The 26,848-nt window shown below is 43.7% G+C and overlaps 1 protein-coding gene across 1 annotated transcript in view; it reads right to left on the minus strand.

Annotated features, from left to right (window-relative positions):
- LOC110486761 (kinesin-like protein KIF1A) overlaps positions 1–24,023 on the minus strand; it is a 185,676-nt gene extending 161,653 nt beyond the window's left edge. Inside the window, exons 1-2 of the mRNA XM_090182482.1 lie at positions 23,503–24,023; positions 7,808–8,071 (exon numbers count right to left, since the gene is read on the minus strand). Of these exons, the coding sequence (XP_090038608.1) occupies positions 7,808–7,913 (106 nt within the window). The 5' untranslated portion in view covers positions 7,914–8,071; positions 23,503–24,023. The remainder of the gene's footprint in view (positions 1–7,807; positions 8,072–23,502) is intronic.
- Positions 24,024–26,848: the final 2,825 nt, after the last annotated feature.

A 26,848-nucleotide genomic window follows, 5' to 3' on the forward strand; every position in this document is an offset into this window, starting at 1 on the left:
CTCTGCCTCCAAAGAGCATGATGCACAAAGACCTCCACTCCTCGCTCTCTCTCATTCCCCCCCCCCCCCCCCCGGGGCCTGACTACTACAAAGAAAGGGCCATATAAACCCCCGTCCCCGTCCCCGTCCCCCATCCGGCCTCACTGTTACCATGTGTGAGGTTCTGTCATGACATCATCCAGCCTCCATACAGACAGACAGACCCTACATCCAAGCAGCCAGCCCCATTGACTCACTATTGACACAGAACAATATGCTAGGGTCGCATCCCAAATGGCACCCTATTCCCTAAGTAGTGCACTACTTTTGACCAGGGCCCGTAGGGGAATAAAGATACCTAATATAATAAGGGGATAGTCTACCGTGTGGGATGCAACGAGCGCCAGTGAACCAGTATGGACAGAGAACCGCCTGTTGAGAGCCTCTAAATAGGATGGTGGCAGTGTGTTGGAGGGGCTTACAAGACAATACCTGGCACCAGGCACACAATGCTGTCCCATCGATGCTGTCCCATCGATGCTGTCCCATCAATGCTGTCCCATCAATGCTGTTCCATCAATGCTGTCCCATCAATGCTGTCCCATCAATGCCCATCAATGCTGTCCCATCAATGCTGTCCCATCAATGCTGTCCCATCAATGCTGTCCCACCAATGCCCATCAATGCTGTCCCATCAATGCTGTCCCATAAATGCTGTCCCATCAATGCTGTCCCATCAATGCCCATCAATGCTGTCCCATCAATGCTGTCCCATAAATGCTGTCCCATCAATGCTGTCCCATAAATGCCCATCAATGCTGTCCCATCAATGCTGTCCCATAAATGCTGTCCCATCGATGCTGTCCCATCGATGCTGTCCCATCAATGCTGTCCCATAAATGCTGTCCCATCAATGCCCATCAATGCTGTCCCATAAATGCTGTCCCATCAATGCTGTCCCATCAATGCTGTCCCATCAATGCTGTCCCATCCAAAAAAAAGTAAGTCTGAGGAGGGTTTCAACTTTAGAATGCTGCTGATTTTAAGGTAAACTTCTTGTAAATGCAATGAAACTTAAATGGTTTAAGTTAAGTGGATGTGTTTTTGATGACACGGTACATTGCATTGTTGCTGTAAGTTAGCAGAGAGGTTACAGACAGGTCACGGTGAGGTCACGGTGAGGTTACAGAGAAAAAGACAGCTGTGACTGCACCCAGCTACATTCAGAGAAGGTGAGAGAGAGAGATCGTCTCCTGAGATGAGATGACGCGGGAAATGCCCCTGGCACAGCAAACAGAATGTTCTTGTAGGTAATCTTGCGTTGAAAATCGATTATGTGCCCCGCTTGGTCCACCGAACTCCCATGAACCCCCTCATCTGTATTCTGTGCTGCAGAGGAGCTGATTGGTCCACCGAACTCCCATGAACCCCCTCATCTGTATTCTGTGCTGCAGAGGAGCTGATTGGTCCACCGAACTCCCATGAACCCTACCATCTGTATTCTGTGCTGCAGAGGAGCTGATTGGTCCACCGAACTACCATGAACCCCCCCCCCCATCTGTATTCTGTGCTGCAGAGGAGCTGATTGGTCCACCGAACTCCCATGAACCCCCCCCCCCCCCAATCTGTATTCTGTGCTGCAGAGGAGCTGATTGGTCCACCGAACTACCATGAACCCCCCCCCCCCATCTGTATTCTGTGCTGCAGAGGAGCTGATTGGTCCACCGAACTCCCATGAACCCCCCTCCCCCCATCTGTATTCTGTGCTGCAGAGGGTGCAGCCCAAATGACCCCCTTCTTTCCTCTAAGAATAACTACGTTTGACTTTAAATCCACTGTTCTGTGAGACAAAACACCAAACATGTCCTATTGCCTTCTGGTAGCATAAGGAAATCACTGTTCCTTGTCAAGTAATTACCATAGAAGCCAATCAAGACGCATTGCTTGCGGAAATACAAAGTCTGTGAAGTGAAATAGTGGCGTTGTGTTTGTGTCCCGGCCGACTCCCTGATGACTGTAAAGATATGCATCTACACAGAGAAGATTACCACAGAAGGAATCCGACAGTACAAGGACGTCCCAATGTTATCCCTCTCTCTCTATTGGTTAAGATGCAGAGATGGCTGTCACTCCCTCTCTCTCTATTGGTTAAGATGCAGAGATGGGCGTCCCTCCCTCTCTCTCTATTGGTTAAGATGCAGAGATGGCCGTCACTCCCTCTCTCTCTATTGGTTAAGATGCAGAGATGGGCGTCCCTCCCTCTCTCTCTATTGGTTAAGATGCAGAGATGGCTGTCACTCCCTCTCTCTCTATTGGTTAAGATGCAGAGATGGGCGTCCCTCCCTCTCTCTCTATTGGTTAAGATGCAGAGATGGCCGTCACTCCCTCTCTCTCTATTGGTTAAGATGCAGAGATGGCCGTCACTCCCTCTCTCTCTATTGGTTAAGATGCAGAGATGGCCGTCACTCCCTCTCTCTTTATTGGTTATGATGCAGAGATGGCCGTCACTCCCTCTCTCTCTATTGGTTAAGATGCAGAGATGGCCGTCACTCCCTCTCTCTCTATTGGTTAAGATGCAGAGATGGCCGTCACTCCCTCTCTCTTTATTGGTTATGATGCAGAGATGGCCGTCACTCCCTCTCTCTATTGGTTATGATGCAGAGATGGCCGTCCCTCCCTCTCTCTATTGGTTATGATGCAGAGATGGCCGTCCCTCCCTCTCTCTATTGGTTAAGATGCAGAGATGTCCGTCCCTCCCTCTCTCTCCTGGTTATGTTGCAGAGACAGAGGCCAGTGCCATATGACAGGGCCTATAGGGCTGGTCATAGCTACTGTAAGAAGGGCCTATAGGGCTGGTCAAAGTTACTGTAAGAAGGGCTTATAGGGCTGGTCATAGCTACTGTAAGAAGGGCCTATAGGGCTGGTCAAAGTTACTGTAAGAAGGGCCTATAGGGCTGGTCATAGCTACTGTAAGAAGAGCCTATAGGGCTGGTCAAAGTTACTGTAAGAAGGGCCTATAGGGCTGGTCATAGTTACTGTAAGAAGGGCCTATAGGGCTGGTCATAGTTACTGTAAGAAGGGCCTATAGGGCTGGTCAAAGTTACTGTAAGAAGGGCCTATAGGGCTGGTCATAGCTACTGTAAGAAGAGCCTATAGGGCTGGTCAAAGTTACTGTAAGAAGGGCCTATAGGGCTGGTCATAGTTACTGTAAGAAGGGCCTATAGGGCTGGTCATAGTTACTGTAAGAAGGGCCTATAGGTACTCCGTCCTTAGATACTCTATACTGAACAGATATAAAACATTAGCTAATATACCTATATACTCTATACGGGCTAAATCTCCTCTCCCGTAATACTCAGCAGGTTGACGTTTATTGTCATGAATCTTGTCCTGGAGGCAGAACTGAGAGATTTACCCTTAGATAGGCCAGCTGCAAAGTCAAAATTAGCAATATTTTATGTTGGCTATAAAATTTGTGAAAACCAAAATGAACTTTTTGGTCGTAATTTAAGGTTAGGGTTAGGCATTAGTATTAGCAGTGTGGTTGAGGTTAGGGTTAGGCATTAGGATTAGCAGCGTGGTTAAGGTTAGGATTAAAATTAGGTTTAAAAATCAGATTTTATGACTTTGTGGCTGTGCCAGCTAGTGACCACTCTCTACAGAGGTGCCTCCAGAACAACATTCATGAGGGGAAAAATGCCAACCTGCCTATACTGACTGTGTTGTCCTCAAGCCTCATCTCCTATGTTAACAATACGTTTCCATAATGAAGCCATGCTATTTCTGTACCAAAACATATTCCACATATTTACATTATCAAATATGAGATAGGATTACATTTTGTTATTGTGTTTCTGTACGTTATTTACCAAAACAATGGGCTATAACGGACTAACATTTGAATTGGAGTCGATGACAATGTAATACATAAAAGACAATAAACCACAACTTAAAGCAATCCACATATTTAACCATGGATCACGTTCTGATTGGCCAGTGAGGGGGTCAAACCTTGACACACCTTCAACTTGTTTATTCGTCAAAACTCCGCCTTTTCACACCGCATCCAGCTACTGCGCCCATAATTCCGGTTGTGAAAATAGCAGAGATATTTCTGACACACCCCTGAACTTATAGTGCTATCACCAGCACTTGGATGTACAATTGTGTAAGGTTTGTTGAAATACAACCCCAAGGCTTTACCTCCTACACCCCCTGACCTTTCCAATGCTCCTTTTCTCTACACCCCCTGACCTTTCCAATGCTCCTTTTCTCTACACCCCCTGACCTTTCCAATGCTCCTTTTCTCTACACCCCCTGACCTTTCCAATGCTCCTTTTCTCTACACCCCCTGACCTTTCCAATGCTCCTTTTCTCTACACCCCCTGACCTTTCCAATGCTCCTTTTCTCTACACCCCCTGACCTTTCCAATGCTCCTTTTCTCTACACCCCCTGACCTTTCCAATGCTCCTTTTCTCTACACCCCCTGACCTTTCCAATGCTCCTTTTCTCTACACCCCCTGACCTTTCCAATGCTCCTTTTCTCTACACCCCCTGACCTTTCCAATGCTCCTTTTCTCTACACCCCCTGACCTTTCCAATGCTCCTTTTCTCTACACCCCCTGACCTTTCCAATGCTCCTTTTCTCTACACCCCCTGACCTTTCCAATGCTCCTTTTCTCTACACCCCCTGACCTTTCCAATAACTTTTCTCTACACCCCCTGACCTTTCCAATGCTCCTTTTCTCTACACCCCCTGACCTTTCCAATGCTCCTTTTCTCTACACCCCCTGACCTTTCCAATGCTCCTTTTCTCTACACCCCCTGACCTTTCCAATGCTCCTTTTCTCTACACCCCCTGACCTTTCCAATGCTCCTTTTCTCTACACCCCCTGACCTTTCCAATGCTCCTTTTCTCTACACCCCCTGACCTTTCCAATGCTCCTTTTCTCTACACCCCCTGACCTTTCCAATGCTCCTTTTCTCTACACCCCCTGACCTTTCCAATGCTCCTTTTCTCTACACCCCCTGACCTTTCCAATGCTCCTTTTCTCTACACCCCCTGACCTTTCCAATGCTCCTTTTCTCTACACCCCCTGACCTTTCCAATGCTCCTTTTCTCTACACCCCCTGACCTTTCCAATGCTCCTTTTCTCTACACCCCCTGACCTTTCCAATGCTCCTTTTCTCTACACCCCCTGACCTTTCCAATGCTCCTTTTCTCTACACCCCCTGACCTTTCCAATGCTCCTTTTCTCTACACCCCCTGACCTTTCCAATGCTCCTTTTCTCTACACCCCCTGACCTTTCCAATGCTCCTTTTCTCTACACCCCCTGACCTTTCCAATGCTCCTTTTCTCTACACCCCCTGACCTTTCCAATGCTCCTTTTCTCTACACCCCCTGACCTTTCCAATGCTCCTTTTCTCTACACCCCCTGACCTTTCCAATGCTCCTTTTCTCTACACCCCCGTATCACCTTTTCTTTACAGCTGTATGATTATGTAAATGAACCACATCAGTCTACCTGAATACCTGACGCTACAAGACTAAAGACTGCATAAAGGCCATGTGATTAAAAAACCTTACAGACCACCTCAGTATGAAGCATATCGGTATGCAGCATAGAAACTACATTCTACAACGGTTTGGTAAAAACAAGCATTGTGATTGGTTGAGATGTGTTCTAAGCCATATATGTATATACACCTATGATGCCATTTATGGCATCTTGTTTTCTGTACCATCTGAGAAGTCCAGCCCCCAATCAGCCCCTCTGAGAAATCCCTGCTCATCTATTGTCCCTATCAGCCCCTCTGAGAAATCCCTGCTCATCTATTGTCCCTATCAGCCCCTCTGAGAAATCCCTGATCATTTATTTCTCATCAGCCCCTCTGAGAAATCCCTGCTCATCTATTGTCCCCATCAGCCCAGCCAACCAATTCATTAACTCGATGTCCACTGTAAAAAGCATCTAGACATTATTTCCCCTTGCTTCTAGCCTAACATTAGGGTTTCAACAACAGGAGTTTGTCCAAACAGTGCTGTGTGTCTTTCGACAATTGAAACATTATTTCAATATTGAAATTCAACCTCCATTGTCATACTGAGAATTAACGTATCAGGAGAGACAAAAAAAAAAAAAATCTCAGCCAATCGAAATCATGAATCAGCATAATTTTTTTTTCATGGCTTTATACTCTATACAAAGAGATTTCAATAGAACAACTGGTCAAACGATATGAAGTGCAGCTAGTTTTCTGTCTTACCCGCTTCAGTTTGAAGTGATTGCGTTAGCTGTGTTGTTGGCTAGCTCCTCAGTACAGTGTCCTGACCTTTTTTAGTTTGCTCGTCGTTATGGACGTATCCACAACAGCTTAAAACAAACGCAAATGCAGTTACTTTTATTCTAGCTGCATTGTTTGACGTGACTGTGTTTTCCGTAGTTGTTCTAGCTAGCAAACAAGGAAGAAGATCGTTGCCGCGGAACATTTAGAACGAACGACTTTGGTCGTGTCCATATAGACCTATGACCGCAGCACAGCCGTGCTAAATTTAAAAATCAAAAAAAATTCTCGTTTACAATTACTTTATTAAAACACACAGGGTATGCATCCAAAATGGCACCCTATTCTCATAGGTATCTGGTCAAAAGTAGTGCACTATTAGGGAATAGGGTGCCGTTTGGGATGCACAGGGGAAACAACACTTATAGGTCCTGTTCTGTATGTCAACAATGAGTGTCCGAGGAAATGGGGACTTGTTTTTTTGACTCGAGCCAGTCATGACATGAAGAAGGCTAGGGAACGGGGACTTGTTTTTTTGACTCGAGCCAGTCATGACATGAAGAAGGCTAGGGAACGGGGACTTGGTTTTTTGACTCGAGCCAGTCATGACATGAAGAAGGCTAGGGGGGAGGGGGGGTAGATGAACTAAATTAGGCCATATGCTAAATATTTTAGGGAAGCTAATCTATTATTGACCAATGGCTGTACCGTACTGAACAGGCTGGATATCAAGTCTCTCTGCAGTCTCCCTAACACCATGGCTAAGATTTCTCTTCATAACCTGGGATCCCAAGAAACCAGGCCAGGACAATGGACAAGAGAGAGGTGACCGACCAATCAAAATGCTTCCAGACTCCAGCCGTAATAAATCCCTCAAAAAAAATCCCTCAAAAAAAAGAAGTAATTTGTGGTGTCTCCCAGGTTCTTTCTAGCCTAGCCATACCAGGAACATTGATCCTTACATTTGTCTAACTGTACAATGGTATAGCAACACACATGCAACACACATGCAACACACATGCAAGCTACACATTGCATAGGCAATAACCTAACATTTTTGTAAATTGCTTCCGTTCCCAAAATAATAATAATTTTATTGTACAATTCTAACCGTATGAAAACCAATCTATTAAAAGACAGAAACCCGTACGTACAGTTCAACAACCACCCTCAAAAAGTGAAAATCACATGACCTAATGCCTCCACACGAACGAGTAAAGGAAACCGCAAATGAACGCCCGGTCAGATTTGTTCCTTTGTTTCCCGTAATTGACTGTTCAGTGGAAGGCTGTCTGAGGGCACTGTGGAGGCATAATAACGTGTGTGTGTAATCTGGCTGGCTGAACACTGTGGAGTCATAGCATTAAAAACAAAATGGCTGCCTTCCATTGTGATTCAGTTTTAACATCATATATGCAAGTGAAAATGTAAGCATGAAAGAACATTTAACAACATTGTTGTTACTTTAGTAATGACGGTGTTTTTCTACACAGTGTGTGTGTGTGTGTGTGTGTGTGTGTGTGTGTGTGTGTGATACTCACTGGTTGTGTTTCCTGACATCTGGATGATGCATTTGCTGTCCTTCCCCATCTCTCTGGAGTTGAAGGGGCGGACCCGCACCGCCACCTTCACAGAGGCCCCGGACATGGTGCCTCCTGCCTGGGACCAGCCTGCTCGGAGACCCTCTCAAAACGAGCCCAAACACAGAGTCCGGGATACGGTGCCTCCTGCCTGGGACCAGCCTGCTCGGAGTGCCTCTCGAAACGAGCCCAAACACAGAGTCCGGGAGACGGGTATAGCAACACCTGAAATAGAAGAGTCCTGCTTAATTTTGAAGTGCATCAAGGCTTTATAAAGCCTTCATATAGACTTCATAAGCACGACATAGATGCTTCACAATTCAAATTACTGGTAGCTTTAGGTATTGTCAGAGTTATATATCTAGAGAATTAAGGACATTGATGTTTCTGCAATGATGCATTTACATGGGGCTCCTGAGAGGCTCAGCGGTCTAAGGCACTGCATCTCAGTGCTAGAGGCGTCACTACAGACCCTGGTTCGATCCCGGGCTGTATCACAACTGGCCGTGATCGGGAGGCCCAAGAGGGCGGCGTACAATTGGCCCAGCGTCGTCCGTATTAGGGGAGGGTTTGGCCCAGGGGTAGGCTGTCATTGTAAAATAAAAAAATTTTCTTAACTGACTTGCCTAGTTAAATAAAATGTTTTAATTTAAAATAATAATAATAATAATAATAATAATAATAATAATAATAATAATAATAATAATAATAATAATAATAATAATAATAATAATACATAATAATAATAATAATAATAATACATAATAATAATAATAATAATAATAATAATAATAATAATAATAATAATAATAATAATAATAATAACCATGGCACTACTTTCCATGGCAGCCATATTAGCTCCTCACGGGCAATATTGACCAATAGCTGCTCACATAATTTTCTGAATTTAAACAACGCTATGTACAAGACTGCAAAATACATTAATGGATAAATGGAATGCTAGATAAAAGTTACTAACCCATGTTAGACCCATTTTAAAAGTTGGCCCAACTCTCTAAATATGACCCTGGGTATCGCTAGTACAAATGTCTTAGTTGTTACTATTTAAGGCAGGGGGGCAAATTTGGTTTTAGAAGTGGAATTTTCAGAATGTGGCTTCACGGTCGTTATTGGTTTATTGTTTTGTATGCAGTGTTCAGTACTTTCTTTATTAAATATTCATGATGAACACATACCACGCCGCGTTTTGGTCCTCCGATCCTTCTCGCCTCTCCTCTTCAGATGAAGAGGAGGACGACCGTGACACCCCCAGTGTAAGGTATTGAATTGATGCAGTTATGACCATAATAATGCATAGTGTTTAAACCCTACGATTGGTTTTCCAAATGAATAAGAATCCCCACTGAATGAAATACAACAAGGCAACACTAAACATGTCGTCCCCCATGTGCACCCCATCTGGATGCGTCTGGTTCGTTCAGTCATCCCTACGAGGGATTAGAATAAGGTTTTGGAACGAAAGCCGAAAATAACGTCGGAGGTCAACACAGACTTATATATCTTATATGTTGTTGTTCAATGAGATAATATCAGTCAGTTAACATGATCTTTACGTGATTTATGTGTTTTAAAAAAATTCACCAAAAAAATACATTAGCTAACGAAGATTAATTCATGGAACAAAATATTCCCTAAGCCAGACCTTATTTTCGTGCGTTTACCCCCCCCACCCCCCACCCCAAAAAAAGAAAACATTGTTAATTTTCCTCATCGACTTTGTCCAACTAACCATGGCGGAGTTAGGTCCAACAGAAAGACGCCTGACAATTTGTCTCTTTTGAACATTGAGTCGGGAGGAGGCAAGATCAGGTGGTACCATTCTAGCCAATGAGATGGCAGATATGCGTGTGAACAACAGGCACAACTCTGATACAATTGCCAGGATGTAACTAGTCCAATTTACCAGTACACTCATGTCAACCTGACAACTACAAAACATTTATATTCTAGCAAATAAGCCATACAAATGTTTGTTAACCAAGTTTGACACTCTCCAAACAAAACCATTTTTGGTCCCATTTGTCTCTCTCGTTGCGTCTCTTCCTCTCTGGTGTGACTATAGGCTCCAGCCTCGGGCCAATCAGTGTCATTTTGTAAATGACCGATCTCTATGACAAGACACGTCATTCACCCAAGTTTTGTCAAAATACGACGAGTGCTGTCTGAGATATCGCGTGTGACTAGCGTGTGACTAGCGTGTGACTAGCGTGTGTCTAGCGTGTGTCTAGCGTGTGACCAGCGTGTGACTAGCGTGTGACTAGCGTGTGACTAGCGTGTGACCAGCGTGTGACTAGCGTGTGACTAGTGTGTGACTAGCGTGTGACTAGCGTGTGAACGAAAGGGCAGTCGAACGGAGGACGGTGACCGATCCATCGACAACAAAGTAAGTATTAAGTATTATTGTTGTGTCTCTATGATGTGTTCACCACGAACCTGCCAGTCTGCGTCCCAAAAGGAACCATATACCCTACATAGTGCACTACTTTTGACTAGAGTTCTATGGCACCCTATTCCCTATATAGTGCACTACTTAAGAAACATCACAGATTACAGAGCCCTTCTGCTGTGAATCCATTAAGATAAAACCCGAAGTGGGGATATTGATACAGGAAGCCTCTCTACTGGAAGCACAAAGCTTGACATCAGTTCAGCTTTAGGATAAGATGTTAGCTAAGATCTGAGACCACTAGAACTGTAGACTCCCTCCCACTGCTCTGTCCATCCATATCACTATGGAAACCTGCTCCTCTGAGAGTCATCAAGCACTCTGAAATCTATAATCTAATTTAAGGGAGAACACTGAACTGTAAGACAGCAGAGAGAAAGAGAGAGAGAGACAGCAACAGAGAGAGAGAGAGAGACAGAGAGAGAGACAGCAGAGAGAGAGAGAGAGAAAGAGAGACAGTGACAGAGAGAGACAGCAACAGAGAGACAGGAAAGATAGAGAGAGAGAGACAGCAACAGAGAGAGAGACAACAGAGAGAGAGTTAGACAGAGAGAGAGAAAGAGAGAGAGCAACTGAGAGAGAGAGAGAGAGTTTATTTCACTTTTGTATATTATCTACCTCACTTGCTTTGGCAATGTTACACATGTTTCCCATGCCAGCAAAGCCCCTTGAATTGAATTTAATTGAATTGAGAGAGAGACAGCAACAGAGAGAGACAGCAGAGTGAGAGAGAGAGAGATGGAGGGATGAGGGTGAGTGAGAGAGAGAGAGACAAAAAGAGAGAGATAGAGAGAGACATAGAGAGAGAGAGGGAGGAGAGAGTGAGAGAGAGACATAGAGAGAGAGAGAGAGAGGGAAGAGAGAGAGTGAGAGAGAGAGAGAGATAGAGTGAGAGAGAGACAGAGAGAGAGATAGAGGGAGGAGAGAGAGAGAGAGAGAGAGACAGAGAGATATAGAGGGAGGAGATAGAGTGAGAGAGACATAGAGAGAGAGATAGAGGGAGGAGAGAGTGAGAGAGAGACATAGAGAGAAGGAGGAGATAGAGAGAGAGAGACAGAGAGAAAGAGATAGAGGGAGGAGAGAGAGACAAAGAGAGAGAGATAGAGGGAGGAGAGAGAGTGAGAGAGAGACAGAGAGAGAGAGAGAAGGAGGAGAGAGAGTGAGAGAGAGACATAGAGAGAGAGGAGGAGGAGAGAGAGAGTGAGAGATAGAGAGAAGGAGTAGAGATATGTACAGAAGAGACATTGTGACAACTGGACCTGTGTAATCTCACGAAACAAATCTTGCGTGAGTTGACCAGGTACTTGATTTGTGTCTATGTTAACTGTCAGTCACAACAGACTTGAACCTGTCATTCAATATAATCAATATGTGTTCAAACAAGTCCTCACACCCCCTGGTCCAGACCACCACCAGTGTACTACATGAAAGGAGCATGCATGGTCAGCTCCAGCCGAGGGGAGATGGGAACCTAGTCTAGAGACAACAATAGAAGTGCAGCCACAGCTGAATGACAGGCCGCTCCCTAGGATTACCCTGGTCCAATAACACAGAGACAGACCAGTCAGTCAGTCAGTCATTCAGTCAGTCACCCTGGTCCAATGACACAGAGACAGACCAGTCAGTCAGTCAGTCATTCAGTCAGTCACCCTGGTCCAATAACACAGAGACAGACCAGTCAGTCAATCAGTCAGTCAGTCACCCTGGTCCAATGACACAGAGACAGACCAGTCAGTCAATCAGTCAGTCAGTCAGTCACCCTGGTCCAATGACACAGAGACAGACCAGTCAGTCAATCAGTCAGTCAGTCAGTCAGTTAGTCAGTCAGTCAGTCACCCTGGTCCAATGACACAGAGACAGACCAGTCAGTCAGTCAGTCAGTCACCCTGGTCCAATGAAACAGAGACAGACCAGTCAGTCAGTAAGTCAGTCAGTCACCCTGGTCCAATGACACAGAGACAGACCAGTCAGTCAATCAGCCAGTCAGTCAGTCACCCTGGTCCAATGACACAGAGACAGACTAGTCAGTAAATGAGTCAGTCAGTCAGTCAGTCACCCTGGTCCAATGACACAGAGACAGACCAGTCAGTCATTCAGTCAGTCACCCTGGTCCAATGACACAGAGACAGACCAGTCAGTCAGTCAGTCATTCAGTCAGTCACCCTGGTCCAATGACACAGAGACAGACCAGTCAGTCAGTCAGTCATTCAGTCAGTCACCCTGGTCCAATGACACAGAGACAGACCAGTCAGTCAATCAGTCAGTCAGTCAGTCACCCTGGTCCAATGACACAGAGACAGACTAGTCAGTCAGCCAGCCAGTCAGCCAGTCAGCCAGCCAGCCAGTCAGCCAGTCAGCCAGCCAGTCAGCCAGTCAGCCAGCCAGCCAGCCAGCCAGCCAGCCAGCCAGACAGCCAGCCAGTCAGCCAGTCAGTCACACTGGCCCAATAAAGGTGACCGTATGCTTCTGTTTGGAAGAGGTTGTGCACGTTTTGTGCACGTCTTGTGGCCGGTTTTGTTCGTTTTGGACTGTGATGAGGTTTTTTTTCGGGCTGTTCAGGCACACTACATGTTTTCTAGAGACAAGCTGAAGTCATTGTCCCTTCGTCTGTGATTGGGCAAGAGTAGGGATTCTTCAATTAAATACAGGAGCTATAGGAGAATACAGGAGCAATAGGAGAATACAGGAGATATAGGAGAATACAGGAGATATAGGAGAATACAGGAGATATAAGAGAATACAGGAGATATAGGAGAATACAGGAGATATAGGAGAATACAGGAGATATAGGAGAATACAGGAGATATAGGAGAATACAGGAGATATAAGAGAACACAGGAGATATAGGAGAATACAGGAGATATAGGAGAATACAGGAGATATAGGAGAATACAGGAGATATAGGAGAATACAGGAGATATAGGAGAATACAGGAACTATAGGAGAATACAGGAGATATAGGAGAATACAGGAGATATAGGAGAATACAGGAGATATAGGAGAATACAGGAACTATAGGAGAATACAGGAGATATAGGAGAATATAGGAGATATAGGAGAATACAGAAGCTACAGGAGATATAGGAGAATACAGGAGATATAAGAGAATACAGGAACTATAGGAGAATACAGGAGATATAGGAGAATATAGGAGCTATAGGAGAATATAGGAGATATCGGAGAATACAGGAGCTACAGGAGAATACAGGAGATATAGGAGAATACAGGAGAATTCAGGAGAATACAGGAGATATAGGAGAATACAGGAGAATACAGGAGATAAAGAAGATATAGGAGAATACAGGAGATATAGGAGAATACAGGAGATATATGAGCTACAGGAGAATACAGGAGCTACAGGAGAATACAGGAGATATAGGAGAATACAGGAGAATACAGGAGATAAAGGAGATATAGGAGAATACAAGAATACAGGATCTACAGGAGAATACAGGAGCTATATGAGAATACAGGAGCTAGAGGAGAATACAGGAGCTATGGGAGAATACAGGAGCTATAGGAGAATACAGGAGATATAGGAGAATACAGGAGAATACAGGAGCTATAGGAGAATACAGGAGAATACAGGAGCTATAGGAGAACACAGGAGAATACAGGAGCTACAGGAGCTATAGGAGAATACAGGAGAATACAGGAGAATACAGGAGCTATAGGAGAATACAGGAGCTATAGGAGAACACAGGAGATATAGTAGAATACAGGAGAATACAGGAGCTATAGGAGAATACAGGAGAATACAGGAGAATACAGGAGCTATAGGAGAATACAGGAGCTATAGGAGAATACAGGAGCTATAGGAGAATACAGGAGAATACAGGAGCTATAGGAGAATACAGGAGAATACAGGAGAATACAGGAGCTATAGGAGAATACAGGAGCTATAGGAGAACACAGGAGATATAGGAGAATACAGGAGAATACAGGAGAGATAGGAGAATACAGGAGCTATAGGAGAATACAGGAGAATACAGGAGATACAGGAGATATAGGAGAATACAGGAGCTATAGGAGAATACAGGAGCTATAGGAGAATACAGGAGAATACAGGAGAATACAGGAGCTACAGGAGAATACAGGAGAATACAGGAGAATACAGGAGAATACAGGAGCTATAGGAGAATACAGGAGAATACAGGAGCTATAGGAGAATACAGGAGCTATAGGAGAATACAGGAGAATACAGGAGCTATAGGAGAATACAGGAGAATACAGGAGAATACAGGAGCTATAGGAGAATACAGGAGCTATAGGAGAACACAGGAGATATAGGAGAATACAGGAGAATACAGGAGATATAGGAGAATACAGGAGCTATAGGAGAATACAGGAGAATACAGGAGATATAGGAGAATACAGGAGCTATAGGAGAATACAGGAGCTATAGGAGAATACAGGAGAATACAGGAGAATACAGGAGCTACAGGAGAATACAGGAGAATACAGGAGAATACAGGAGAATACAGGAGCTATAGGAGAATACAGGAGCTATAGGAGAATACAGGAGAATACAGGAGCTATAGGAGAATACTGGAGCTATAGGAGAATACAGGAGAATACAGGAGCTATAGGAGAATACAGCAGCTATAGGAGAACACAGGAGATATAGGAGAATACAGGAGAATACAGGAGATATAGGAGAATACAGGAGCTATAGGAGAATACAGGAGCTATAGGAGAATACAGGAGAATACAGGAGAATACAGGAGCTACAGGAGAATACAGGAGAATACAGGAGAATACAGGAGAACACAGGAGATATAGGAGAATACAGGAGATATAGGAGAATACAGGAGCTACAGGAGAACACAGGAGATATAGGAGAATACAGGAGATATAGGAGAATACAGGATCTATAGGAGAATACAGGAGAATACAGGAGATATAGGAGAATACAGGAGAATACAGGAGATATAGGAGAATACAGGAGATATAGGAGAATACAGAAGAATACAGGAGCTATAGGAGAATACAGGAGCTACAGGAGAACACAGGAGATATAGGAGAATACAGGAGATATAGGAGAATACAGGAGCTATAGGAGAATACAGGAGAATACAGGAGATATAGGAGAATACAGGAGAATACAGGAGATATAGGAGAATACAGGAGCTACAGGAGAACACAGGAGATATAGGAGAATACAGGAGCTACAGGAGAACACAGGAGATATAGGAGAATACAGGAGATATAGGAGAATACAGGAGCTATAGGAGAATACAGGAGAATACAGGAGATATAGGAGAATACAGGAGAATACAGGAGATATAGGAGAATACAGGAGATATAGGAGAATACAGGAGAATACAGGAGCTACAGGAGAATACAGGAGCTACAGGAGAATACAGGAGCTATAGGAGAATACAGGAGAATACAGGAGCTATAGGAGAATACTGGAGCTATAGGAGAATACAGGAGAATACAGGAGCTATAGGAGAATACAGCAGCTATAGGAGAACACAGGAGATATAGGAGAATACAGGAGAATACAGGAGATATAGGAGAATACAGGAGCTATAGGAGAATACAGGAGCTATAGGAGAATACAGGAGAATACAGGAGAATACAGGAGCTACAGGAGAATACAGGAGAATACAGGAGAATACAGGAGAACACAGGAGATATAGGAGAATACAGGAGATATAGGAGAATACAGGAGCTACAGGAGAACACAGGAGATATAGGAGAATACAGGAGATATAGGAGAATACAGGATCTATAGGAGAATACAGGAGAATACAGGAGATATAGGAGAATACAGGAGAATACAGGAGATATAGGAGAATACAGGAGATATAGGAGAATACAGAAGAATACAGGAGCTATAGGAGAATACAGGAGCTACAGGAGAACACAGGAGATATAGGAGAATACAGGAGATATAGGAGAATACAGGAGCTATAGGAGAATACAGGAGAATACAGGAGATATAGGAGAATACAGGAGAATACAGGAGATATAGGAGAATACAGGAGATATAGGAGAATACAGGAGAATACAGGAGCTACAGGAGAATACAGGAGCTACAGGAGAATACAGGAGCTATAGGAGAATACAGGAGAATACAGGAGATATAGGAGAATACAGGAGAATACAGGAGATATAGGAGAATACAGGAGATATAGGAGAATACAGGAGAATACAGGAGCTACAGGAGAATACAGGAGCTATAGGAGAATACAGGAGAATACAGGAGATATAGGAGAATACAGGAGATATAGGAGAATACAGGAGAATACAGGAGAATACAGGAGAATACAGGAGCTACAGGAGAATACAGGAGCTATAGGAGAATACAGGAGCTATAGGAGAATACAGGAGAATACAGGAGCTACAGGAGAATACAGGAGAATACAGGAGCTACAGGAGAATACAGGAGAATACAGGAGAATACAGGAGCTACAGGAGAATACAGGAGCTATAGGAGAATACAGGAGAACACAGGAGAATACAGGAGCTATAGGAGAATACAGGAGCTATAGGAGAATACAGGAGCTACAGGAGAATACAGGAGAATACAGGAGAATACAGGAGCTACAGGAGAATACAGGAGCTATAGGAGAATACAGGAGAATACAGGAGAATACTGGAGCTATAGGAGAATACAGGAGCTACAGGAGAATACAGGAGCTACAGGAGAATACAGGAGCTACAGGAGAATACAGGAGCTACAGGAGAATACAGGAGAATACAGGAGCTACAGGAGAATACAGGAGCTATAGGAGAATACAGGAGAATACAGGAGAATACTGGAGCTATAGGAGAATACAGGAGCTACAGGAGAATACAGGAGCTACAGGAGAATACAGGAGCTACAGGAGAATACAGGAGCTATAGGAGAATACAGGAGAATACAGGAGCTACAGGAGCTACAGGAGAATACAGGAGCTACCTGATGACAAACCATCTGAAATTATGAAATTATCTGACATAGAAGTATAATCAGAGGAATAATAAGCCTGTAGCATATTGGGGTGGCAGGGTAGCCTAGTGGTTAGAGCGTTGGATTAGGAACCGAAAGGTTGCAAGTTCAAATCCCCGAGCTGACGAGGTACAAATCTTTGGTCTGCCCCTGAACATGGCAGTTAACCCACTGTTCCTAGTCTGTTATTGAAATTAAGATTTTGTTCTTAACTGACTTGCCTAGTTAAATAATGGTAAAATAAAATTGACATGTCTGTAGCATATTGATAAACCTGTAGCATATTGGTAAACCTGTAGCATATTGATAAACCTGTAGCATATTGATAAGCCTGTAGCATATTGATAAGCCTGTAGCATATTGGTAAACCTGTAGCATATTGATAAACCTGCAGCATATTGATAAACCTGTAGCATATTGATAAACCTGTAGCATATTGATAAACCTGCAGCATATTGATAAACCTGTAGCATATTGATAAACCTGTAGCATATTGATAAACCTGTAGCATATTGATAAACCTGCAGCATATTGATAAACCTGTAGCATATTGATAAACCTGTAGCATATTGATAAACCTGCAGCATATTGATAAACCTGTAGCATATTGATAAACCTGTAGCATATTGATAAACCTGTAGCATATTGATAAACCTGTAGCATATTGACATGCCTGTAGCATATTGATAAACCTGTAGCATATTGATAAACCTGTAGCATATTGACATGCCTGTAGCATATTGATAAACCTGTAGCATATTGATAAACCTGTAGCATATTGATAAACCTGTAGCATATTGACATGCCTGTAGCATATTGATAAACCTGTAGCATATTGATAAACCTGTAGCATATTGATAAACCTGTAGCATATTGATAAACCTGTAGCATATTGATAAACCTGTAGCATATTGACATGCCTGTAGCATATTGATAAACCTGTAGCATATTGATAAACCTGTAGCATATTGATAAACCTGTAGCATATTGATAAACCTGTAGCATATTGATAAACCTGTAGCATATTGATATGCCTGTAGCATATTGTAAACCTGTAGCATATTGATAAACCTGTAGCATATTGATAAACCTGTAGCATATTGATAAACCTGTAGCATATTGACATGCCTGTAGCATATTGATAAACCTGTAGCATATTGATAAACCTGTAGCATATTGATAAGCCTGTAGCATATTGATAAACCTGTAGCATATTGATAAACCTGTAGCACATTGATAAACCTGTAGCATATTGATAAACCTGTAGCATATTGATAAGTCTGTAGTATATTGATAAACCTGTAGCATATTGATAAGTCTGTAGCATATTGATAAACCTGTAGCATATTGATAAACCTGTAGCATATTGATAAACCTGTAGCATATTGATAAGTCTGTAGCATATTGATAAACCTGTAGCATATTGATAAACCTGTAGCATATTGATAAGTCTGTAGCATATTGATAAACCTGTAGCATATTGATAAGTCTGTAGCATATTGATCAACTGTAGCATATTGATAAACCTGTAGCATATTGATAAACCTGTAGCATATTGACATGCCTGTAGCATATTGATAAACCTGTAGCATATTGATAAGTCTGTAGCATATTGATCAACTGTAGCATATTGATAAACCTGTAGCATATTGAAAACCTGTAGCATATTGATAAGCCTGTAGCATATTGATAAGCCTGTAGCATATTGATAAACCTGTAGCATATTGATAAACCTGTAGCATATTGATAAACCTGTAGCATATTGATAAACCTGTAGCATATTGACATGCCTGTAGCATATTGTAAACCTGTAGCATATTGATAAACCTGTAGCATATTGATAAGCCTGTAGCATATTGATAAGCCTGTAGCATATTGATAAACCTGTAGCATATTGATAAACCTGTAGCATATTGATAAGCCTGTAGCATATTGATAAACCTGTAGCATATTGATAAACCTGTAGCATATTGATAAACCTGTAGCATATTGATAAACCTGTAGCATATTGATAAACCTGTAGCATATTGATAAACCTGTAGCATATTGGTAAGCCTGTAGCATATTGATAAACCTGTAGCATATTGATAAACCTGTAGCATATTGATAAACCTGTAGCATATTGATAAACCTGTAGCATATTGATAAACCTGTAGCATATTGATAAACCTGTAGCATATTGATAAACCTGTAGCATATTGATAAACCTGTAGCATATTGATAAACCTGTAGCATATTGATAAACCTGTAGCATATTGATAAGCCTGTAGCATATTGATAAACCTGTAGCATATTGATAAACCTGTAGCATATTGATAAACCTGTAGCATATTGATAAGCCTGTAGCATATTGAACACTAATGACTGATGGTGTAAAAACTGCTTTGTCACACCAGACCAGGGTGTGTTTCCTATATCCTGAATGGCTAATGACCCAAAGACCCAAAGGCCCATAGGGTGCCTTGAATAGGTCTACTGATAAGGGCATACAGTACATGGCATTCAATATACACTATATATACAAAAGTATGTGGACACCCCTTCAAATGAGTGGATTCGGCTATATCAGCCGCTGAAAGGTGTATAAAATCGAGCACACAGCCATGCGATCTCCATAGACAAACATTGACAATAGAATGACCCGTACCGAAGAGCCCAGTGACTTTATGATCTTGTGGCTGAATTGAAAGAAAATCTCAGCCAAAATCTTCCAAAAAGGCCTTCCCAGAAGGGAGTCTGTCATAGAGGCATGATTAAGGCCCTTGATTCTGGAATGAGATTGTCGACGAGCAGGTGTCCACATACTTTTGATCATATAGCATCATGTACCATTTCAACCACTTCCCAATGGTAAATCATTACCATAACCAATTGTAACCTGGGACTATAACGATTTGACTGAGTATGGTACTAAAAAGCTGTAATGAATCATTTGAATCAGTTCTCACAAATAGGCCCACGAACAGTCCCACTCCCTTGACGTTGTGATTTGGAATCGTAGGTCTGCCGCCCAAAATGAGAGCAAGTAGCATCTACTGTATGTCATATAATGTTAACCCCAAAATATTCCATGTAGACCTACCAGTAGTAAGACCTCTCAGTCTATAGTATTAAGACCTCTCAGTCTATAGTAGTACGACCTCCATGTAGACCTACCAGTAGTACGACCTTTCACAGTCTATAGTAGTACGACCTCTCACAGTCTATAGTAGTACTACTTCCATGTAGACCTACCAGTAGTACGACCTCTCACAGTCTATAGTAGTACGACCTCCATGTAGACCTACCAGTAGTACGACCCCTCACAGTCTATAGTAGTACGTCCCTCCATGTAGACCTACCAGGAGTAGAGTACGACCTCTCACAGTCTATAGTAGTACGACCTCTCACAGTCTATAGTAGTACTACTTCCATGTAGACCTACCAGTAGTACGACCTCTCACAGTCTATAGTAGTACGACCTCCATGTAGACCTACCAGTAGTACGACCTCTCACAGTCTATAGTAGTACGACCTCTCACAGTCTATAGTAGTACGACCTCTCACAGTCTATAGTAGTATGACCTCCATGTAGACCTAGCAGTAGCCCTGGACATATACGTGAGCTGGTGTGAATTGAGAAATCAATTCAGATTGCTTTGGTGAAATGGCATAGATTTCATTGCAACGGTAAAATACAGAACAATTCTGATGTGTTTTGTAGGCTGGCCGACATGCACCAGTCCAACATTATGTTTCAGCTTGGCCCATCAAACTATAAAAGGTAGAATAGAAGGTAACGGATACTGTTTAGAAAAATGTCATTGACATAATGTCATTGACATAATGTCAACCTGTGGTTACGGAAGTGATAACACCAGAGAAGCCGGTGTTTGGAAGATGTATTGACACGGGTATTGTTAGGCCTAAGACTAAATCTAAGGTTGCTACCCGAGCCGACTGGTTGTTAGTTCTATCGGTTTCGGTTGCTAGAGACCCTACCCAGTCGTTCAGTATGTTGGTTCTGTATCTATGGACACGACTCAGTCGTTCAGTATGTTGGTTCTGTATCTATGGACGCGACCGAGTCGTTCAGTATGTTGGTTCTGTATCTATGGACACGACTCAGTCGTTCAGTATGTTGGTTCTGTATCTATGGACGCTACCCAGTCGTTCAGTATGTTGGTTCTGTATCTATGGAAGCGACTCAGTCGTTCAGTATGTTGGTTCTGTATCTATGGACGCGACTCAGTCGTTCAGTATGTTGGTTCTGTATCTATGGACACGACTCAGTCGTTCAGTATGTTGGTTCTGTATCTATGGAAGCGACTCAGTCGTTCAGTATGTTGGTTCTGTATCTATGGAAGCGACTCAGTCGTTCAGTATTTTGGTTCTGTATCTATGGACACGACTCAGTCGTTCAGTATGTTGGTTCTGTATCTATGGACACGACTCAGTCGTTCAGTATTTTGGTTCTGTATCTATGGACGCGACCGAGTCGTTCAGTATGTTGGTTCTGTATCTATGGAAGCGACTCAGTCGTTCAGTATGTTGGTTCTGTATCTATGGAAGCGACTCAGTCGTTCAGTATTTTGGTTCTGTATCTATGGACACGACTCAGTCGTTCAGTATGTTGGTTCTGTATCTATGGACACGACTCAGTCGTTCAGTATTTTGGTTCTGTATCTATGGACACGACTCAGTCGTTCAGTATTTTGGTTCTGTATCTATGGACGCGACCGAGTCGTTCAGTATGTTGGTTCTGTATCTATGGAAGCGACTCAGTCGTTCAGTATGTTGGTTCTGTATCTATGGAAGCGAGTCAGTCGTTCAGTATTTTGGTTCTGTATCTATGGACACGACTCAGTCGTTCAGTATGTTGGTTCTGTATCTATGGAAGCGACTCAGTCGTTGGTTCTAAATGTTCTATTGCCATACTGGCTGGCAACGTTCTTATCCCTTGCTTGCTAGCTAACTACGGCTAATTTACAGCAAAGTAGCTGCATTTGCATTTGTTGAAGCTGTTTTATAGTGACATATATTTGGATACATCCATAACAATGAGCTAATGAGGCGCGATTTCACCTGGAGTAGAAACTGTGCTCACTCGTCAAGAATGTTGTTCAGAGGAGCTAGCCAACAACACAGCTACCACAATCACTTCAAACTGAATGTAAAAAGACTGCAAACTAACTGCACTTCCGTTTAATTTGGCCTGTTTTCTATTGACATTTCTTTGAATATATCCATGAAAATAATGCTGATTCATGATTTCGAATGGCTGAGAAAAACGGCCTGCCTGAGTCGTCCCGACACATTCATTACGTATTAATGCTCATGTCTGATGTCCCAAAACTCCCCGAGACCCTCGGATAGTGGGGTCTGCAATTATCAACGGCAACCCGAGAGCAATTAGGGTTAAATGCCTTGCTCAAGAGCAATTAGGGTTAAATGCCTTGCTCAAGTGTAATTAGGGTTAAATGCCCTGCTCAAGAACAATTAGGGTTAAATGCCTTGCTCAAGAACAATTAGGGTTAAATGCCTTGCTCAAGTGCGACAGATTTCTCACCTTACGAACTAGAGACCTCTTGACAACTCTTCCAACGCTCTAACCGAGTGGGTTACCTGCCCCTCTACCTTATTACAGGTATGGGCTGGCTTTTAGGCATAATCTGACATGAGAACGCATCTGACCACCATTTGTTTGGAGAGAGACTGTAATTACGAGGATATAAGAGTTGTGTGAAATAAGACGCAGGTGAACGGGACGTGCATCATGGGAATTTATCACGATCTAATGTTAGCCTATAATTTACTCCCCACGTCATTTGTTTTTTTTTATATCATAAGCTACAACATATGCCTGTAGTTTAGACGTAGGCTGTCTTTTGAAACGGACATTTTCAGGATAATTCAACGTGTAGGGCTATTACATTGTCCCAGGCACAATTCAATTGTAACGTTATAAAAAAGGCAAATTCTAAATGAGGTTGTCAACTGATGTTGCTGACTTGCCTACCTCCTGAATGACATTCTTATTGTCAACCAGCTCAACATTATACTACAAAAGGACAATAAATAGGGAAAATAGAGAAAATGATCTATTATATTTAAGCCCCTAGTTTTCCATCCATCCTACATGGTCTGAGCTGACAGCTCCTCTATAGCCGCACCCCATCACAATCCTTCCCTTCCCAGCCCCGGGAGACGCAACGCCAAACAAACACTGCCCCATGAATACGGCATTAGCACCAGAACAATGGATCCTACCTCTTTAATGCCCCGTCCGGTTTAAGAAGCTTGTTTGCTCTGCTCTCCTCTTCTGTTAATTGTCTGTCTTCCAGCTCTGGCTCTGTCTCTCTTTCTCTCTCTCTCTCTCTGTGTCTGTCTGACTGTCACAGACCAGCTGCCAGCCCACTTCCCTTCTTTTCTCCCTTCCTCCCTCCAAGCGGGAAGAAGACTCAAGGTAGAAAGAACATCACGACCGCTAGAGGGTATATTACAGTATAGCCTAGAAACCCTGCTATAGCCTGGGGTCCAGGGAGGGTTTGATAAAACAAGAAGGGTTTTGCGTTGAGTGCTGGGAGACAAAATGTCTCTGTTCTGTTGACTGCCTGCCTGCTGCCTACAGGAAGGATGCTGAACTGTTCTCTAGCCTGGTGATGTCATCACTGAGGGAGGTAGCAGCATCAATGCAGCAGAGAGAGAGAGAGAGAGAGAGAGAGAGAGAGGGAAAGGGAGGAGGAGGGGAGGGCTGAACCTCGGGCAGAGAGAAACAGCCAATAATGCCCTTGAATTGAATTGAAACAGAGAGCGAGAGCGAGAAAGAGAGAGAGATGGGGAAAGGGTGGGGGGAGGGCTGAGCACTGGGCAGAGAGAGAGAGAAAGAGAGAGAGAGAGACAGGGGAAGGGAGGGGAGGGCTGAGCACTGGGTCGAGAGAGATTGAGAGATAAATAATAAGAGAGAGAGAGAGAGAGAGAGGGGGAGGGCTGAGCACAGGGCAGAGAGAGAGAGAGAGATAGAGAGAGAGAGCGAGAGAGAGAGAGAGAGAGAGACAGAGAGAGAGAGAGAGAGAGAGAGAGAAAGAATAAGAGAGAGAAAGAGAGAGAGAGAAAGAATAAGAGAGAGAAAGAGAGAGAGAGGGGGAAGGGAGGGGAGGGGTAAGCATACTGTCTGGCAACGTTCATCCCTCGCTAACCAACTAGGGCTAACTTACAGTCACGTCAAACCGTGCAGACAGAATAACAAGCTAGTCAACAACACAGCTTCAAACTGGAGCTGGAATGACAGCAAACTACTTTCATTTTGTTTCGTTTGACCTTTTTTCAATTGGAATTTATTTGTATATGTCCATATAAATGATGCTGATTCATGATTTCGACTGGCTGAGAAATGCTGCCTGTCTGTCTGTCTGTCTGTCTGTCTGTCTGTCTGTCTGTCTCGTCCCGACTCCCAACATGCTCATTACTACGGGACAGCTGGACATCAAACTAAACTAAATGTTAGTCTAAAAGAAATGTGAGGTAATGTCTAGATGCTTTTTATGGTGGAGATCAAGTTTATAAATTGCCTGGCTGGGCTGATGAGACAGTGGATTGTGCAGTCAGATGGAACAGAGTGAATAGACATTTTAATGTCAGCCGGTGGTAACTTGTCGAATAGACACCGGCTGGAAAGCGGTTTAAACCAATCAGCATTCAGGATTAGTCCTCACCCATTGTATAATTCTGTATAACATCTAGCTATAGTATTGTATACGGACATATCAAGACAGATTTACACATCTCGGCACCCAGAACCAATCAGCTACTCTCTACAGTTTATTGTAATGTTAAGGCTCACTAGAGACGAATCACTAATATAAAGACAGAGGAAAAGTGAATTCCTAACGACGCAAACATTTATTTACAGCATTAATGTCCTGGACATTTTGATCTGCATGGTGAATTAATCCCCTTTTTTATAGGCCAAGCCTGAGACATCAAGCTGAGAAGACACAGTACCAGCACAAAGCAGAGCTCTGTACCATGGAAATACCCCGTGAATGTTATCAGGCCTGGTTAGTTGGTTGGGACACCACCAAGTTGTTTAGAGGGACCTGCCAGAAGAGGACTGGCCCACCCCTCAGAGCCTGGTTCCTCTCTAGGTTTCTTCGTAGGTTCCTGCATTTCTAGGGAGTTTTTCCTAGCCACCGTGCTTCTACACCTGCATTGCTTGCTATTTTGGGGCTTTTAGTCTGGGTTTCTGTATAGCACTTTGAAATATCAGCTGATGTAAAACGGGCTTTGTAAATACATTTGATTTAAATTGGTCAGTTGGTAGCTGTTACAGGCTTTGTTTTTATCCATTTATATTGTGAGGTTGGACGTTAGCACGTTAGCGCATTGGGCGTCACCGATTGGTGTCACCTCGTTAGTCAGTATGTGTTACACCTGTGCTGGTTTGTCATCTCGTTAGTCGGAAGGTGTTTCACCTGTGCTGGCCCAAGGGATATTTTAGAGTGGCTGGCCCAGGTGATATTTTAGAGTGGCTGGCCCAGGTGATATTTAAGAGTGGCTGGCCCAGGGGATATTTAAGAGTGGCTGGCCCAGGGGATATTTTAGAGTGGCTGGCCCAGGTGATATTTTAGAGTGGCTGGCCCAGGTGATATGTTAGAGTGGCTGGCCCAGGTAATATTTTAGAGTGGCTGGCCCAGGTGATATGTTAGAGTGGCTGGCCCAGGGGATATTTACAGAGTGGCTGGCACAGGGGATATGTTAGAGTGGCTGGCTCAGGGGATATTTTATAGTGGCCAGGAGATATTTTAGAGTGGCTGGCCTAGGTGATATGTTAGAGCGGCCAGGGGATATTTTAGAGTGGCTGGCCCAGGGGATATTTACAGAGTGGCTGGCCCAGGGGATATTTACAGAGTGGCTGGCCCAGGCGATATTTAAGAGTGGCTGGCCCAGGGGATATGTTACAGTGGCTGGCCCAGGGGATATTTTAGAGTGGCTGGCCCTGGTGATGTTTTAGAGTGGCTGGCCCAGGGGATATTTACAGAGTGGCTGGCCCAGGTGATATGTTACAGTGGCTGGCCCAGGGGATATTTTAGAGTGGCTGGCCCTGGTGATGTTTTAGAGTGGCTGGCCCAGGGGATATTTACAGAGTGGCTGGCCCAGGGGATATTTACTGAGTGGCTGGCCCAGGTGATATGTTAGAGTAGCTGGCCCAGGGGATATTTACAGAGTGGCTGGCCCAGGGGATATTTACTGAGTGGCTGGCCCAGGTGATATGTTAGAGTAGCTGGCCCAGGGGATATTTACAGAGTGGCTGGCCCAGGGGATATTTACAGATTGGCTAGCCCAGGGGATATTTACAGAGTGGCTGGCCCAGGCGATATTTAAGAGTGGCTGGCCCAGGGGATATTTTAGAGTGGCTGGCCCAGGGGATATTTACAGAGTGGCTGGCCCAGGCGATATTTAAGAGTGGCTGGCCCAGGGGATATTTTAGAGTGGCTGGCCCAGGTGATATTTAAGAGTGGCTGGCCCAGGTGATATGTTAGAGTGGCTGGCCCAGGGGATATTTTAGAGTGGCTGGCCCAGGGGATATTTACAGAGTGGCTGACCCAGGTGATAT

Source organism: Oncorhynchus mykiss, chromosome 1 (genome assembly GCF_057628025.1).
Source record: "Oncorhynchus mykiss isolate SJ-2025 chromosome 1, ASM5762802v1, whole genome shotgun sequence".
In the NCBI taxonomy this organism is placed as follows: Eukaryota; Metazoa; Chordata; class Actinopteri; order Salmoniformes; family Salmonidae; genus Oncorhynchus; species Oncorhynchus mykiss.